Source organism: Acinonyx jubatus, chromosome E4, assembly GCF_027475565.1.
Source record: "Acinonyx jubatus isolate Ajub_Pintada_27869175 chromosome E4, VMU_Ajub_asm_v1.0, whole genome shotgun sequence".
Taxonomy (NCBI): domain Eukaryota; kingdom Metazoa; phylum Chordata; class Mammalia; order Carnivora; family Felidae; genus Acinonyx; species Acinonyx jubatus.
In genome coordinates, this window is record NC_069395.1 from 45,504,126 (window position 1) to 45,519,313 (window position 15,188).

The window sequence follows — 15,188 nt, forward strand, 5'->3', positions numbered from 1 at the left end:
CCATTGGAGGGGTCCGAGAAGGCCTATTCTATTAGTGTTGCTATAAAAACCACCGGATTTCTGTTTTGTCCGAGGGCGGCTATCCCTTCGGAGAACAGTCCGTTCTTTGCTGGTCTTGCCCTCTTTTGGAAAAAGAAAATAGCCTGGAGAATCTGCAGTCCCTATCCTAACCTTCTGGGGCCATTTAGACCTCATACCAAACCTAGTTATCCACCCTGCCACTTTGCCCCCAAGAGGCAAACCCATTCCAGGGACACATGAGGTATACTGGGCTCTGACGGCAACTTCATGTGACTGAAGAGCATGCTGGAAAGTTTCCTAGATTAAAGGTGAGGGGATTTACTGAGGTAAAGTTGTTTAGAATTTGGCAGAGGCTTCCAGGCTAATGTCCTGTTAGTTTATCCTGATTTGGGGAAGGCACTTAAACGGTCTAGATCTAACCTTGTTTGTATTTGACCACTCAGCTTAATTTGTAGGCATTTCTAGGAGCCTAGCATTCTTTAAAAAAAAAAAAATGTAATGTTTTTATTTATTTTTGAGACAGAGAGAGACAGAGCATGAGCAGGGTAGGAGCAGAGAGAGAGGGAGACACAGAATCCGAAGCAGGCTCCAGGCTCTGAGCTGTCAGCACAGAGCCGACGCGGGGCTCGAACTCAGGAACGGTGAGATCATGACCTGAGCCGAAGTCGGACGCCAAACCGACCGAGCCACCCAGGCGCCCCAAGGAGCTTACCATTCTTTATCATGAACTATTTATGTTTATGGGAGCCGGAAAAATAAATGTTGGGGCTCTTCAGCTGCAATAGAAGCTTTACAACATTTCATTCTAAAATCTTGAGGCAAGGAGGCTAGTTTCCATTTTTCCCCCCTATTCAATTGTGGGAAGAAACAGGAACTAAGATATCTATTAAAATGATTCTTATATCTTATGGAAAAAAAGAGTGCCATTTGCCACTGGCCTCTTATTTTTGTCTTCTGATAATTAATAACCAACAACAGTGTTCACTTATATTGCAAATGAAACTATCAGAGTACATGACTCCTAAGCTCTTTTAATACTAAGGGCTTCATTCTTTCAGTGAGAGAGTATGAATTGCTTACTTGGGTTAGGCACATGACTGTGTGGCCTGCTGGACACATGGTCCCTCTTGCTGTACTCTAAATAGTGCCTTTGTGACCTGAAACAGTCAACACGTTTTTTAAAGCTACAGTGTGATCAGTCAATGCTTTTTTGCCATGTATGGAATTTCACATTTACATATTACATTTTCTATGGACAGTGGCATAATTAATTAATTCCATTTGTCTTCTAGGCAACTCCAGACTCGAGCCTATCCAATTACTATATAATCCAGATGAAAACTTCAAAATGGAACACTGGCAATTTCAACCCTATCAGGTAGCAGATTATAAGATTTTGCTCCTAATATTTAACTTAGACAAGACATATTGGAGAGTGTCTAATAAAAATAAAAACTATCAACCCCTATTTTATGTCAGGTGCTGAGAAAGATAAAATTAGGAATTGGTGCTAATCTGTAATCTTTCCATTTTTCTCTCTGATCCAGCTTCAAATGTCCCAGTGCTAAACTCTGACTTGTGTTTTATTCTTTATGTGTTAGTTTGCTAGGGCTGCTGTAACAAAGTACCACAAACTGAGTGGCTTAAGCAACAGAAATTTATTGTCTCACAGTTCTGGAGGCTAGAAGTATGAGATCAAGGTGTCTGCAGGGCCATGCTCCCCCTGTGGGAGCTATGGAAGAATCTGTCCCGCCCCTTTCTCCTGGCTTCTGGTAGTTCTTTGGCTTGCATGGCATTTTCCCTGTGTGCCTATCTCTTGGGTCCAAATTTTCCCTTTTTATACAGACAGCAGTCCTACTGGATTAGGGCCCCACCCTAACCCAGTATGACCTTATCTTAACTAAATCTGTAATGACTGTTTCCAAATAGGGTCACATTTTGAGATATTGAGGGTTAGGACTTTAACGTATGAATTTTGGAGGGGACATAATGTAACACATTAGTTCAGTGTTTCTCAGCTTTGGTCCACTGACCATATTCATCAAAACCACCTGGATGTTCTCATTAGAAATGCAGTCCCTAGGCTTCACCCTAGACACCTCACCCAAGGAGGAGAAGAGTGATTTTTGCCCCTAGGGGACATTTATCAACATCTGGAAAAAGGCCCAGAGAAATGATGTTATGAGTATCTAGTGGACCTGAAATGCAGCTCAGCCACCTACAAGGCACAGGGAAGTTCCCACACAAGAAAATCATCTCACTTAAAATATCAGTAGTGCCAAAATTAAGAAACCCTACTCTAGAACCACTAAATCAGAACCTCTGGGAAAGGGGCCTGGAAATCTACATTTTGACAAGCCTCCCAGGAGCTTGGACCCACCTTCAAGTTTGAAAACCACTGCAGATACAGAAGCCTTTACTAGGCATGTGAACACGTGCCCTTTTGCTCCAGATATTAGTCACCTCTCTTATCAGCCATGCTCACGATGATAAACTAATTAAATTAATTAAATACTACTTAGCAATTCACACAATTTACAAGTCTTACTCTAATGTTGATTTTAAACTGGACGCTTATGTACATCTTAACACTTCTCTACCACATTATATTATTTTTAATCAACTATCTGCATATTCTGGGTGTCCTTTGCCTGATGAAAAGACCATTGCCAATTTATGGTTTGGCAAAGCAACGTTTTGCCTCCTCCAGTCCACTTAATTTCTGTTGTATTCTGAGTTACTGACTGACTTGTCTGTTTCATATATTGCTTTCATCCCTTGTCGGCCATGCTTGCTGTTCTCTCAATTCTTTTTGGCATTTGAAATATTTTTTTAGTACATTAGTGATGTCTTAAGAGCACGAACAAGAAAATGGTAGCATCACAGGGAAAAATCCTAGAACTTCCATTAAAATAGGTCATTGGAAATTGTTATGTATTGTAGTATATAACAAACTGAGAATTTGATGCCTTTCTAAAAACATTGTTTTAAGTATTCCCTTTTGGAGAGAATCTTCTGTTTTCCTGGTAGGACTTCCATAGAGGGTTTGCATCATAACAGGCAAACTGTTCAGGTATTTTTTTTAATCCACAGATTATAAAATCAGAATATTTTGGTCCTGTATTAGCCTCATTGGCTATTACATTATCTAAGCCAACTGTTTTACTAATGACCTTTTGCTAGTTTTCTAAAGTCATCACTGCTAAAATTTTGAGAAAATTCTAGTCTCCTCTTCCAGTAATTAGAATCCCCTAATACTTTCTTTGTCTTTCAACAATTTCTTAGGCATTAAAACTTCTCATGTCATTCAGATGTTCTTCCAGTGACATTATATGACCTTCAAACCTGCTACCTCTTTGGACTACGCAACCAACACCTGTATAGTCAGCTCTTGAATTCTAATGAGTAACCTAAGCTTTCCTAAGCCTTCATCCAAAACACCTTAAAAAAAAATTAACTTCATTGTTGAAAATAAGCAAGGCATGGAATAAGTAGCCTTTATACTAAGCTGAGCTTCTGATGTAAACATTAAAATCAAATGTATAAACAAAAGTGTGGTAACATATAGCACAATCTATACAGTTCAATCCAGGAGAGATCTTTTGTTGTGTTCACATGCAAAACTTGATATCTGATAGATGAAAGTTACACACTATAGTTCAGTTTGACTAGCAGCCAACTGTTGCCAGTGTAAACTGATCACTTAACAGATGATGTCAAGACTTCTTTAAAGAAAGAAACAGAAAAGACAGAGTAGTGGGTTATAACGTCAGTCTCCCTTTTTCTATATAATGTTTCCTAGTGTCTGGAAGAGACCAGAATGAAGGACAGTGAGAACATGATGGAATTTTATGAGTCAAGTGCACTGGGCTTTCTAAACTACTGAAGACAGAAAGTCTTAAAATTGTTATCTAAGGGTTCCCACCCCTAAGAGTGATCCCTGCAGGCTGTGCTCCTCCAAAATTGGTACCCTCAAGAGCAGAATTGTCAAGTAAGATGTTTTCTTTCCCAATCACCTCTTCTCTAATGTCTTACTAGAGAGAAAAATGTGGAAGACAGTCTGTGGTGGCAGCGGGTCCCAGTAGTACCCTTCAGGGTGACCAGGTCCGTGACACCCTTCTCTTCCTTCCACACTTCTCTCAATGCCTTGCTCCTATCTCTCTTTCAAGACCCAGTTAGCACCTTGCCACGTCCAAGAAGTGGGCTAGTATCATGGGAAAAGTGCTGGACTGAAAGGTCTAGGCCCAAATCTTGGCTCTGTTCCTTAACTATTTAAGGAAAATCTCTTGTCTTCTTGATGACTGTGTTTTCTAATCCTTAAAATGGGAACAATAATACTTGCTTCACAGCATTGGATACTTGGCACGTGGTGGGTGGTAAGTAAATACGTATGTATGTATTTATTTAAATGCCTCCGCCAGTAACTCCAGCATACCTAACTTCTCTTCCATCTTCCCGAGCCCAGGGCACATCACTTGTAACACTCACTTGTCACCACCATGGGATAGTTTTGTACTTGCAGACTTAAGAGATGAGTGGTTTGAATCTTTGAATACATAACAGCACTTCAGACTCTTAAGCAGGGTGTTCCTCTGTCCTCAGACATCTTAGAAGTGTTGGAAGAATTAATATCAAAATCACATGTATCTTTCATGGCTCTTTCTGTCAAGCTGATGTTTCCAAATAACGAAGGTAAGTGGTGGAGGTGTGCTGGTGTGATAGAGGAGTAGGAAAATAAGAAAGGGAGTGGTTATTGAGGCATATCAAATAGCAGAGGGAGTAAATGTACTTCAAATGACTTAGAACTAGGGCACTGGATCTCCCTAGCTAATATCCCTTCTCTTTCTCAAAAAGCCCTCAAATATGCTGAAGGGAATGTAGGATTGTCAACTCAATCTTTCCCTAGTTTCTTTCCCTAGTTTTCTCATAGTCCAGATTCAAGGAATGTTCTATTCCATTAGTGGTGGGATCCTGAAAATCATACTGTTACAGAGAGAGGGTAATCTGTTCTGCTTTGTACTTAGCTCTATGGGGGTCAGGACCATGGTTCATTTTGTGTCTGATCATAGCACCTACCTTTGTACTTCTGTGAATGATTTTTGTCTTCTAAAAATATGTATTAGGTGAACTTTGGGAAATTCTTTTCTTTGTGTTGAATAGGAAATTTGAGGAGAATTTTCTCTCTGCAAAGTACTAACATTTTCTTTGCTATTAAGGGGATTCTATTAATTTTTCAACATCTTTCTTCAATAACTTATTATAGTATCTTAAATGATTTAAAGTCTGCCAAATCATAAAAATTTTATTGCTTTTCCTCTATCTGGAATGAATTTATGGATATCAGATTTGCATATTAACCATAAATGAAAGAGAAAAATCCTTTAATTATATGCATTTTTTAAAGGTACCACATTGCCTACTGAGAAATTAGCTTCATTAATTGACTACAGTGTCACTGTACAGAAATTCCTGTGTAATCTCTTAGTGTTGCATCAATTCTTATTCATCCCATTAAATTTATGAAATGTGATGAGCTCTCACCCAAAGGACTAGTAATTTAGATATACCTTATAATTAACCCAAACTTCTTTGAGGGTCTACATCAGAGAAAAAATTAAATATGGATTTTAAAAGTCTTCAAAGACACTACAGAATCCTGGTCATTTGTTTACTGTGTTATTTTTAAAGTGCTATAAAGAATTAAACCCAAGTTACTAAAAGGTTGAGCACTTGTAAAGAATTGAAAAATTGTATATATATATACATATATATATATACACACACACACACACATATATATATACACACACACACAATACAGTATACTGCTTCCTGTGTTTCTTCTAAGTGGAAAAGTTATATTATGTAGCTATTTCTCACATTTTTACATAAAATTATTTTCTACCATGACAAAATGAATCCCATGTTGTTCTTGTTGTTGTTGTTTTCCTCTGCATTTCCTAGAAAATTAGGAGAAGCCTATGAGCTGAATCATCATAGTAGGTATCAAGGTTCTTCACTGTATGTATGTATGTATGCATGATACAATATCTGTACCTAGCAAATCTTGTCTCTCATGTTCCTTTTCAGCCATACCGAATCCCTCCCTTCCTTAATATACCATGCCCTTTGGATCTGCTGTTTGCACTGACTAAAGCACCCTTTACTTGGTTAATTTCTACTCATCGTCTAGGCCTCAGTGTAGAACTCACCTCCTCCAGGCAGCATTCCCTCACTGGCTGAGGCTTGGTGGACTGTCCCCTCCTATGAACTTACATAGCACTCTGGGATAGCTCTCTTTGTCATAGCATTAATCACATAATATGAAAATTTCACTTGTCTGTGCCCCTTCTGTAATGGTATACTCTAGGAAGACAGATGCCATCCTCTTCATCTTTGCATCCCCTGTGCCTACCCTGGGTGAGGCATGTAGAGATCTTCAGCAGATCTCTACAAAGGAAGGGGGGACTAGATAGTGCATTATTACTATTGCGTTGAGCTTTGAAGACACACAGATGTAGAGAAAGTGACTTATGTCTGAGTTTTTGTAGTGTGATGATCAATTTGTTTTAGGTTTCAAATTCTAACCTAAAGTGCTGTGTGATGTTCACAAGTAGTCGAGAAAGTACCACGTAGGTACTTGTCTGTCACTTTTCAGATAAATGTACCAGTGGGGCCATTGCATGCCTTTCATGTGACCCTATTTACCTACATGGGGTAGCCCACATGTCAGTGTTAGTTACCAAACAGCAAATCAAGCACACGGATTCTTAACAGATTGAATCATTCCATTTTCTGGAAGAGAATGTAACTACAATTTTGATATCAGTCAAGGGAGGTATCGTTCTAATGTTACACATATGCAAGACCTTTCCTATGCTACAGAGCTATTTCTGGGTTTCTTAAGCCCCTCCATTCCATCACAAGCTTCTTGCATGTCTTCTTGAAGCTTTAACAACCACAGTGTCAAATATGGTGCCTAGGACGTTACAGGTGCTCTGGGAACAGTGAACAAATTACAGAGTAACAATTTTGAGTGTTATACAGGCATACGGTCACTTTTCATGTTATATTTAATTCACTCCTCACAGCAGCACCAAGAAGTATTAATTGTGATCCTTATCTTATGGAGAAGGAAATGGGGATTTAGAGATGCTGTAAGTGTGCCCAAGGTCACGTTACTTCAATGTTGGGGCAGAAGTTCAATTGAGGAGAGTCTGGTCTGTAGCCCACCCCTGTTCCACCACTACACTCTGCCTTTCATTACATGCTTACTGAACCAATTTATTAATAATTTCCATAGGAGACAAATGAATCATCCGGCACAGCTAATTCATCTGGAGGAGGGGTGGACAGGAAGTATGTTGATGGGTTATATAACTGAACTTTTGTCTTTGAGACCAGTAGAATTAGCTATTAAGGATAATCAGAAACACAATATAAACAGTAAATAGAGCTGTGAATACACTAATGTGGCATGCAGACGTAGGAAAGGGAGTAACTCTTCTTGATAAAAAGCATCAATCTAACTTCACCCACAGGTCTTTAAGAGAAACAAGATAAGGCAGAAATGGCTAGTTGACCATGTCTTCCATCCATTCTCCCTTTCCTCCTTGGAAACACAATACTAAAGGTCACAGCTCCTAACCTCCCTTGCAGCTAGTTTTGGTACACTGAATTGTGTGAGAACTTCACACAATTTTCTTCAGAGGGAAGTTTCCTTCAAAGGGAAGAGGAGTACCCTTCTTCCTTTTTCCCTCTGGCTGGGATGCAGATGTGATGGGTTGAAATCAAATAGCCACTGTGGATTAGGAGATGACAGGCCCAGAGTTGACCAAAGCAGCGCCATAGGAAGAGTCTAGTTTCTGATGACCTTAGAGCAGCCATTTCTGCTCTGGATTGCCAAATTCTAGGCTTCTTCTATGTGAAAAGGTAACGAACTGTCATCTTGTTTAAGCCAAGAATGGCAGTGGAAATAGCCAATTTAGTGATTTCCGTCATTCAAAAAGTGTCCCTTCTGCGTGTGACTCTGTTTGTATTCAATTTATTTCATCTTACAATACTGCAGCTGTTCATATTTCCTGGACACCAAGTGTGGTGCACAATAATACTAGCAAGCAGCAAATATCATTACTGTGTCATAGGCTGTTTGGGTATTGATCCTATCTAACAAGTTCACAGTCCTTTGAACTTCAGAGTCCTTTGTAGGTGACTGATTTAAGACCAGGAGGCCACATGTAAACCCTCCAGATGATCTCAAATTTTTCATTATACCATTTAGAAAATTAGGCCCTACTTCGGCTATCCCTGATCTGACCATTATTCAATGCTACATCATTTCCCCCTCAAATGGCATATTATATACTACTTGATACTTAGCAAATGTTTACTGAGTTTACACATAATACTGTGTGAAACATTGTGTTGTATACAGCAAATTCACAGACGGATTGTAAAAGGTTTTGAATCTTTTAGAAAGTAATCAGTTTATTGAATGAGGTAAACTCTGTGGGGCACACATAGGAAATGGCTTTATTTTTCTCTAACCTTCAAACATGCACTTTCTCATTCCTGCCCTGTAGATAACCCCTCACATAGATCTCCTTGCTTTTCAGCCACTTTAAGTAAGGTTTACTTACTTGTCAGGTATTAAAAGACAAGTACAGTTCAGTCTAAATCCAAACCCAACATCTAATTCTCTAACCCAATTATATCTTATCTCACATATAATTCAAAGGTTCCCTTGGCTCCTCCAGCCCCCAGCCCAGGCCTGCTCCAAAGCTCAGGTACCCAGAGTAAGCAGGGTGTGTTCCCTCCCTCTTCCATTACTCTCGACCCATTGTAGTAAATGCAACTCCATTCTAATCTCCACCCTTTATTCCTGCCACATTCCCTCTTGCTCACTTCTCTCCAGTCCCGCTGGCTCCTTTCCACCCCAGAAAATACTGTAAACATGTTCTTGCTAAGGGCCTTTGGATTTTCTAGTCTCTCTGCTAAAACACCCTTCCCCCAGCTACCTGCATGCCTTGCTCCCCCACCGTTAGGCCTCAGACCAAAAGTCCTCTGATCCGTGAGATCTTCCCTGACCACTCCCATCTCAAATTACACACACCCACAGCGATCACTTACTCTGCTTTATTTTTCTCACCTCATCATCTGATAAGTTACACTTCTGCTGGGAAACAAGGTGCCTGTCTCCCCTTCTGCAGATACCTTTCCATCTTTATGGGGGAGGTTGGGAGGTAGCACAATTTTCTCTCTGTGTGAGAAGAGGAGGAAAAAGGGTCAAAACACTCTCCACTTCTTTGAATTCCTGTTATCCTTGACTTCTTCAATGATCTTTAACAATTTGGCCCTGTCATATTTTTATGTGGAGGTGAGGGTTTCATAGATACTGAACTGATTTGTTTTCTTTTATGAAGTTTGGCCTGGATGTTTCAGACACTCTACTTAGAATGGGGTGGGGTGTGTTTGTGTGTAATTGTCTCTTATTATTCCCGGCTTTGGGACTTTAGCTAAAAACAGACAACATGCTGAGTAAATAGGAATCTTCTCACCAACTAATGTACTCTATTACAAAAAGAACACTTGAATTTGAGTTCACCGTTATGATATGAACAGATGGTTCCAAGAATTCAAGATGTCCAGTTTTTAGGAAATAGGAACCTAGGCATTTCTAGAGCTCGAAAGCAGTATAAAATTGTTTATGCATCACTATGGTATAAAGCTACTGGTTCTGGCTGTGTAGGGTTCATTCTTCTTTCTTCTTGGACTAACACCCTTTGGCTGCAATGAATGTTCATGGATGAACATGTGACCAAATTTGGTCCAATTAGAACAAATACTTGGGTGTGGGCTGGACAGGAATCTGGAAGATATATGCCTAGTGCTGCTGGGGACCTCCCAGGGAGAGAACTTGCCTCAGAGTGAAGGCAATAAAAAGGGAAGTGAATGCGAGGGATGGAAAGAGACCAAGGTGCAGTCATATTGCACTGGATCCAGCCATGCCTGCAGTCAATGCCTAGACTTTTTATAGGAGTCAATTAATTTCCTTTTTTTCATAAGCCAAGTGGTTTGGCTTTTTATCACTTGCAGCCCAACTGTCCTGGTTGTCATTCCATTTATTGACTTTAAACCCTTGCCTGTGCGTTGTCATCAGAGCTGCTATGTCCCTGGCGTATTTTCTCAAGATGGACTTTTTCCAGGGAGTGATGATAATTGCAAGGACCTATTAATGTCCCATTCTGGGATTCTTCTGGCCACAGGGCACAATGGAAGAACTATTGTTAATAATTATTTTGACAAATACAGTAATGTTATATTTGGTTGCATAGTTGTGTTTATGATTCTGAATTTTTCTGTTCTACGTATCCCTGAAGAAGTTTTCTTTTCTTATTCATTTCCCATAATAGTTCAACATGGAAGGCTTAAGCGTGCCTGAGTGGCTCAGTGGGTTAAGCGTCCAACTTCGGCTCAGGTCATGATCTCACTGGAGCCTACTTCAGATGCTGTGCTTCCCCCTCTCTCTGCCCCTCCTCCTCTCACGCTCTGTGTCTCTCTCTCTCAAAAATAAATATTTAAAACATAATAATTTCACATGGAAGGCTTATATTCTTTTTATTCATCATTTTTATTAGTTAATCTTTAGAGAAACTCTACAAATATCTTTAGGTTACTAATCTTTTATGTTCAAGTATAAGTTGTATAATTAACTCTAAAGGTATCAAAACTCTTTAAGAAATCTAAAATCCTTTAAGATCTAAAAAAATATATTCTCTCTAGTGCCTGAGACATTCTTCTAATAAGGAGATTTATCAAGTAATATATACCCCAGAGTGGTTTACATCTTTGAGAACTTGTAGCAGTGTTATTGTTGGGAAGATTAATTTTTTTGGACAAAATTAGAAATTATCCCTAATATCAAGATTTTATACACCCATTAAGGATCTAAGTTTAATTTCCTCCTTTAATATTAAAAAAAGTTAATGTTTATTTTTGAGAGAGGGAGAGACAGAGTGTCAGTGGGCAAGGGGTAGAAAGAGAGAGACAGACAGAATCCAAAGCAGGCTCCAGGTTTTGAGTTGTCAGCTCAGAACCGGACACAGGGCTCAAACTCATGAACTGTGAGATCGTAACTTGAGCCAAAGTTGGAAACTTAATTGAGGAGCCACCCAGGCGCCCCTTTCCTCTTTTTATTCTTAACAGAAAACATTTATGGAAAGAAATATCAAAATTTGAGACGAGATTTGAAATCAAATTCATTATAGATTCAACCAAAAGGAAGAACTTTGAGCACCAGAATCCATGAAATGTTATATGGCATTTGGTTTTGGTTTTATCCTTCTAATAAGTATGTGGAGAAACTGGAGAGGTTCCTAAGAAAAACAGGAAAAGATTAATGGGTAGAACATGGGATAGGTAAGGAAAGAACTGTTCTTTCCTTTCCCGAAAAAGGGAAAGCTGACCTTAAAATTCCTGTGTTTGGGGGTGCCTGGATGTCTCAGTCAGTTAAGTGTCCGAGTTCAGCTCAGTTCATGATCTCATGGTCCTACTTTGAGCCCCACCTCAGTCTCTGTGCTGACAGCTCAGAACTGGAGCCTGCTTCAGATTCTGTCTTGCTTTCTCTCTGCCCTTCCCCCGCTCATACTCTGTGTCTTCCTCTCTCTCTCTCTCTTTCTCTCTCTTTCTCTCAAAAATAAAAATTAAAGATTTTTAAAAGAATAATAAAATGTTTATTAAAAATATACTTGTGTCTGCTCACTTATTAATTCACTAAGCAAATATTTATTGCATGCTTACTGTATACTAGGCACTATGATAAGTTTTCATCCTATGGGATGGGAAATAGATATAAAAATAAATCATACAAATTATGAAAAGAGCCTAAATGTCCATCAACTGGTGAATGGATAAAGAAGATGTGGTTTATATATACAATAGAATACTGCTTGGCAATGAGAAAGAATGAAATCATGCCATTTGCAGCAACATAGATGGAACTGGAAGGTATTATGCTGAGTGAATAAGTCAGACAAGGACAGATATCATATATTTTCACTCATATATGGATCTTGAGAAACTGAACAGAAGACCATGGGGGAAGGGAAGGGTAAAAAATAGTTAGACAGGGAGGGAGGCAAATCACAAGAGACTCTTAAATGCAGAGAACAAACTGAGGGTGGATGAGGGATGGGGGAGAGGGAAAATGGGTGATGGGCATTGAGGCACTTGTTGGGATGAGCACTGGGTGTTGTATGTAAGCCAATTTGACAATAAATTATATTCATAAAAAAATAAATAAATGGCTATAATCACTAATAATGTTAAGTAAGAGAGAGGTTCCAAGTACTATGGGAATCTGGAAGAAGAGCCGGTGAACCTGTGAGGGCAGTGATCAGGGAAACTTCCAGTGGAGGTGGGGTTTGACCTTGAGGGATGAGCATGAATTTTCCTAGTGGATAGGGAAGATAATTTCAGGAAACGTGCAAAATAAAAACAGTGAGGATTCCCCGAGTAGATTACAATGGAGAGGGAAGAAGGCAGGAGTGGACTGGATAACAAAAGAGACAAAGGTAGGCAGGGAGGCAGGTGCCTGGCTATTCTTTAGAATTTGGAGCTGTCTTAAAGGCAATGGGGCATGGCTGAAGATATTAATTTAGGGAGGAAAATTATATTTGTGTTAAAAAAAGCCTTTGTGGAGGGTTTTCAAAGGAAAAAGCTAATGAGTTCCCCATATCCACAAGTGAAAGAATAACATGAAAAAAGCTGAGATGGGGAGGACTGAATTTTTGCAAGAGAGTGTATAGTAAAACAAAGAACCTTGACCTGGTGGGTGATCAGGCAGAGCTTATGAAACCTGGAGATGTTTTATTAAAGGATGGTCATCTTTTACATTTTATGTTTCTGGGTGAGGCAAGAGGTTAGATATGCTTAGAGTTTCTAAAGTGTGTTCTTTAGAAGACTTGTTAATAGATGTTTCATGAATAGAAAACAAAGTTTCACTGCTTTCTAGAAGTTTCTTCTGCATAACTGGATATGACTATTTACTGTAAGACTTTTTTTTTTTTACAAACTTTAACATGCTAATGTGCCTTGTGAATCTTTGAGTGAGACATTGAATTTAGGGTTTCCAAACTTAATTGATCACGGGATCCCTTACATGGAGTGCTTATGTCCTGTTCTGAGGAGCACATTTAGTAAAATACTGAAACGGATGCCTTTGATTCTCTTAACCAACTCTAAGATTTTCCCCTTAGGTTCTGAAATCCTAAAAAGTATTTAAAACTTGGAATTACTTTTTTATAGTATTTATTCATTGCAAGTGAGTTATCTTAGAGTTCTCAAGCAAGTCTGCCAATATTAAATAACAACTAGGCAATGATTAGCATTTAGAGTCCTTAAGTTAAGGTTGGATAAATCAGATAAAATGTGAACATTTTTGTTGGCCTTAAACATAAATTCAACTAGAATCCTATGGACCAACTTAGTAAACAATCTGGGAAAGCAAAGGTTTCATCTTAAAGAATTAAAATAGAAAATAGAAAATCTGTTCCTTATCTTCCCACCTGAAGTTATTACCTGATACAACTCAAAACTCACAATGAGAGTTAGAATTCTAGTTTGTTTAAACAAAGAGAGATGGAACTTTTGAGTCACCTAATGCACATTACCATTGGGAACGTGACATTAGGTTACCAGACAGAAGATTAGGGGTGTTTAGAGAAATCTCTCAAGAATAGTTAGATTTTCTAGTGATTTAATTTAATCCTGGGATTGCAAATAGATTTCAATTTAAATGTCAATTCCAATTAGTTGACTGTGTTGCTTGCAGTGTTGGACTGTAAAGAATCAAGACTAAATCTCAATGCAGTGGAACAAGTGTGGCAATTGATGAGAAGTATCTATTTGCCTTCTGTGGGGAATAAGAGTGAAGCTCCCAATCCTTGGTTGCCATCTCCCTATTAAGTTATACCTGGAGGTATATTAGGTCACAAAGGGAGCTGTTGAACTGGATTGGTTCAGAAACAACTATTTGATGGGGTGCCTGGGTGGCTCAGTCTGTTGAGCGTCCGACTTCGGCTCAGGTCATGATCTCGCGGTCCGTGAGTTCGAGCCCCGCGTCGGGCTCTGTGCTGACAGCTCAGAGCCGGAGCCTGCTTCAGATTCTGTGTCTCCCTCTCTCTCTGCCCCTCCCCTGCTCATGCTCTGTCTCTCTCTGTCTCAAAAATAAATAAAACATTAAAAAAAAAAGAAACAACTATTTGAGAAATACAGGTCATTAAAAAATGATTCAGAAGACCTTATCAAATCACTTTGTGTATAGCCACATAGGTGTGAAAGGGAATCATATTACACTGATTTGAGTTAGAAATGTGAACTTTTCGGAAATGTGGTCCAATACCAGACCCCATAGGAAGAGGTCCTTGACAAAGAAGTGTACAAATCTTTTAGCATATGGAGGTGTAATTCCTGTTAGGAAACTACATAGTTGGTCTTTTCTGTGAGTACATCAAGTTCATGTTCATTATTATCTGTTTTGCCATGTGGCACTGTAAATCCTTAAAGGAATTCTAAATATAAAGAGGAAAGAAAATGGGGCCTCTGTTACTCACAGGGATCCCAAAGTCCCTTCAATGGGTGACACTCAAATCAAGGGATACTCAAATCAAGGAAAATAGTGACATGTCCTTGTTGACCATGCTGCATCCAGACAAATCCCAGTCCACAGCTCTTGGTGGGGCTTGTCCCGTTGGTGGATGAGCTGCTGCCCAAGTCTGGTGACGCACCTGGTGAGTCAGGGACCGTGACAACTTCATACCCAGCTTCCTGCCCAAACCTGAGCCAATTTTGTTTCTTAGCCAAACAACATACAAAACAACTTGAGGAAAATATAAAGTTATGCCCTTCCAAGACAGTCTGTTTCCAGTAGTGTCTGGTCTGTGGCTAAAATTCTAGACTTGAAATTAGGGGAGCTCAGAACTGTTGACAATTCTGCTTCCCCAGGCCTCTATTTCCTCATATCTGCAATTGAGAAGAGGGGGAATCTAGGGGAAGGCTAGAACAGTGCCTGGAAATTTATTTGATCTTATTTATTTATTTTAATTCAGTATAGTTAACATACAGTGTTATATTGGTTTCAGGTGTACAATATAGTGATTCCACAATTC

At 39.2% G+C, this 15,188-nt stretch overlaps 1 protein-coding gene across 11 annotated transcripts in view; it reads left to right on the forward strand.

Moving 5' to 3' along the window:
- LOC128313104 (uncharacterized) overlaps positions 1 to 15,188 on the forward strand; it is a 114,318-nt gene that overhangs the window by 892 nt on the left and 98,238 nt on the right. The window contains exons 1-5 of one of the 11 annotated variants that reach the window (XR_008293339.1): positions 266 to 329; positions 1,314 to 1,399; positions 3,307 to 4,012; positions 4,624 to 4,713; positions 10,434 to 12,717. Coding sequence is in view for 1 of the 11 variants with exons in the window: in XM_053209707.1 (XP_053065682.1) it covers positions 75 to 261 (187 nt within the window). In the remaining 10 variants the exon portion in view is untranslated. Of the gene's footprint in view, positions 1 to 74; positions 514 to 1,313; positions 1,400 to 3,306; positions 12,718 to 15,188 lie in introns of those variants that run through there. The other 10 variants (XR_008293331.1, XR_008293333.1, XR_008293338.1 and 7 more) reach the window with 10 other exon arrangements.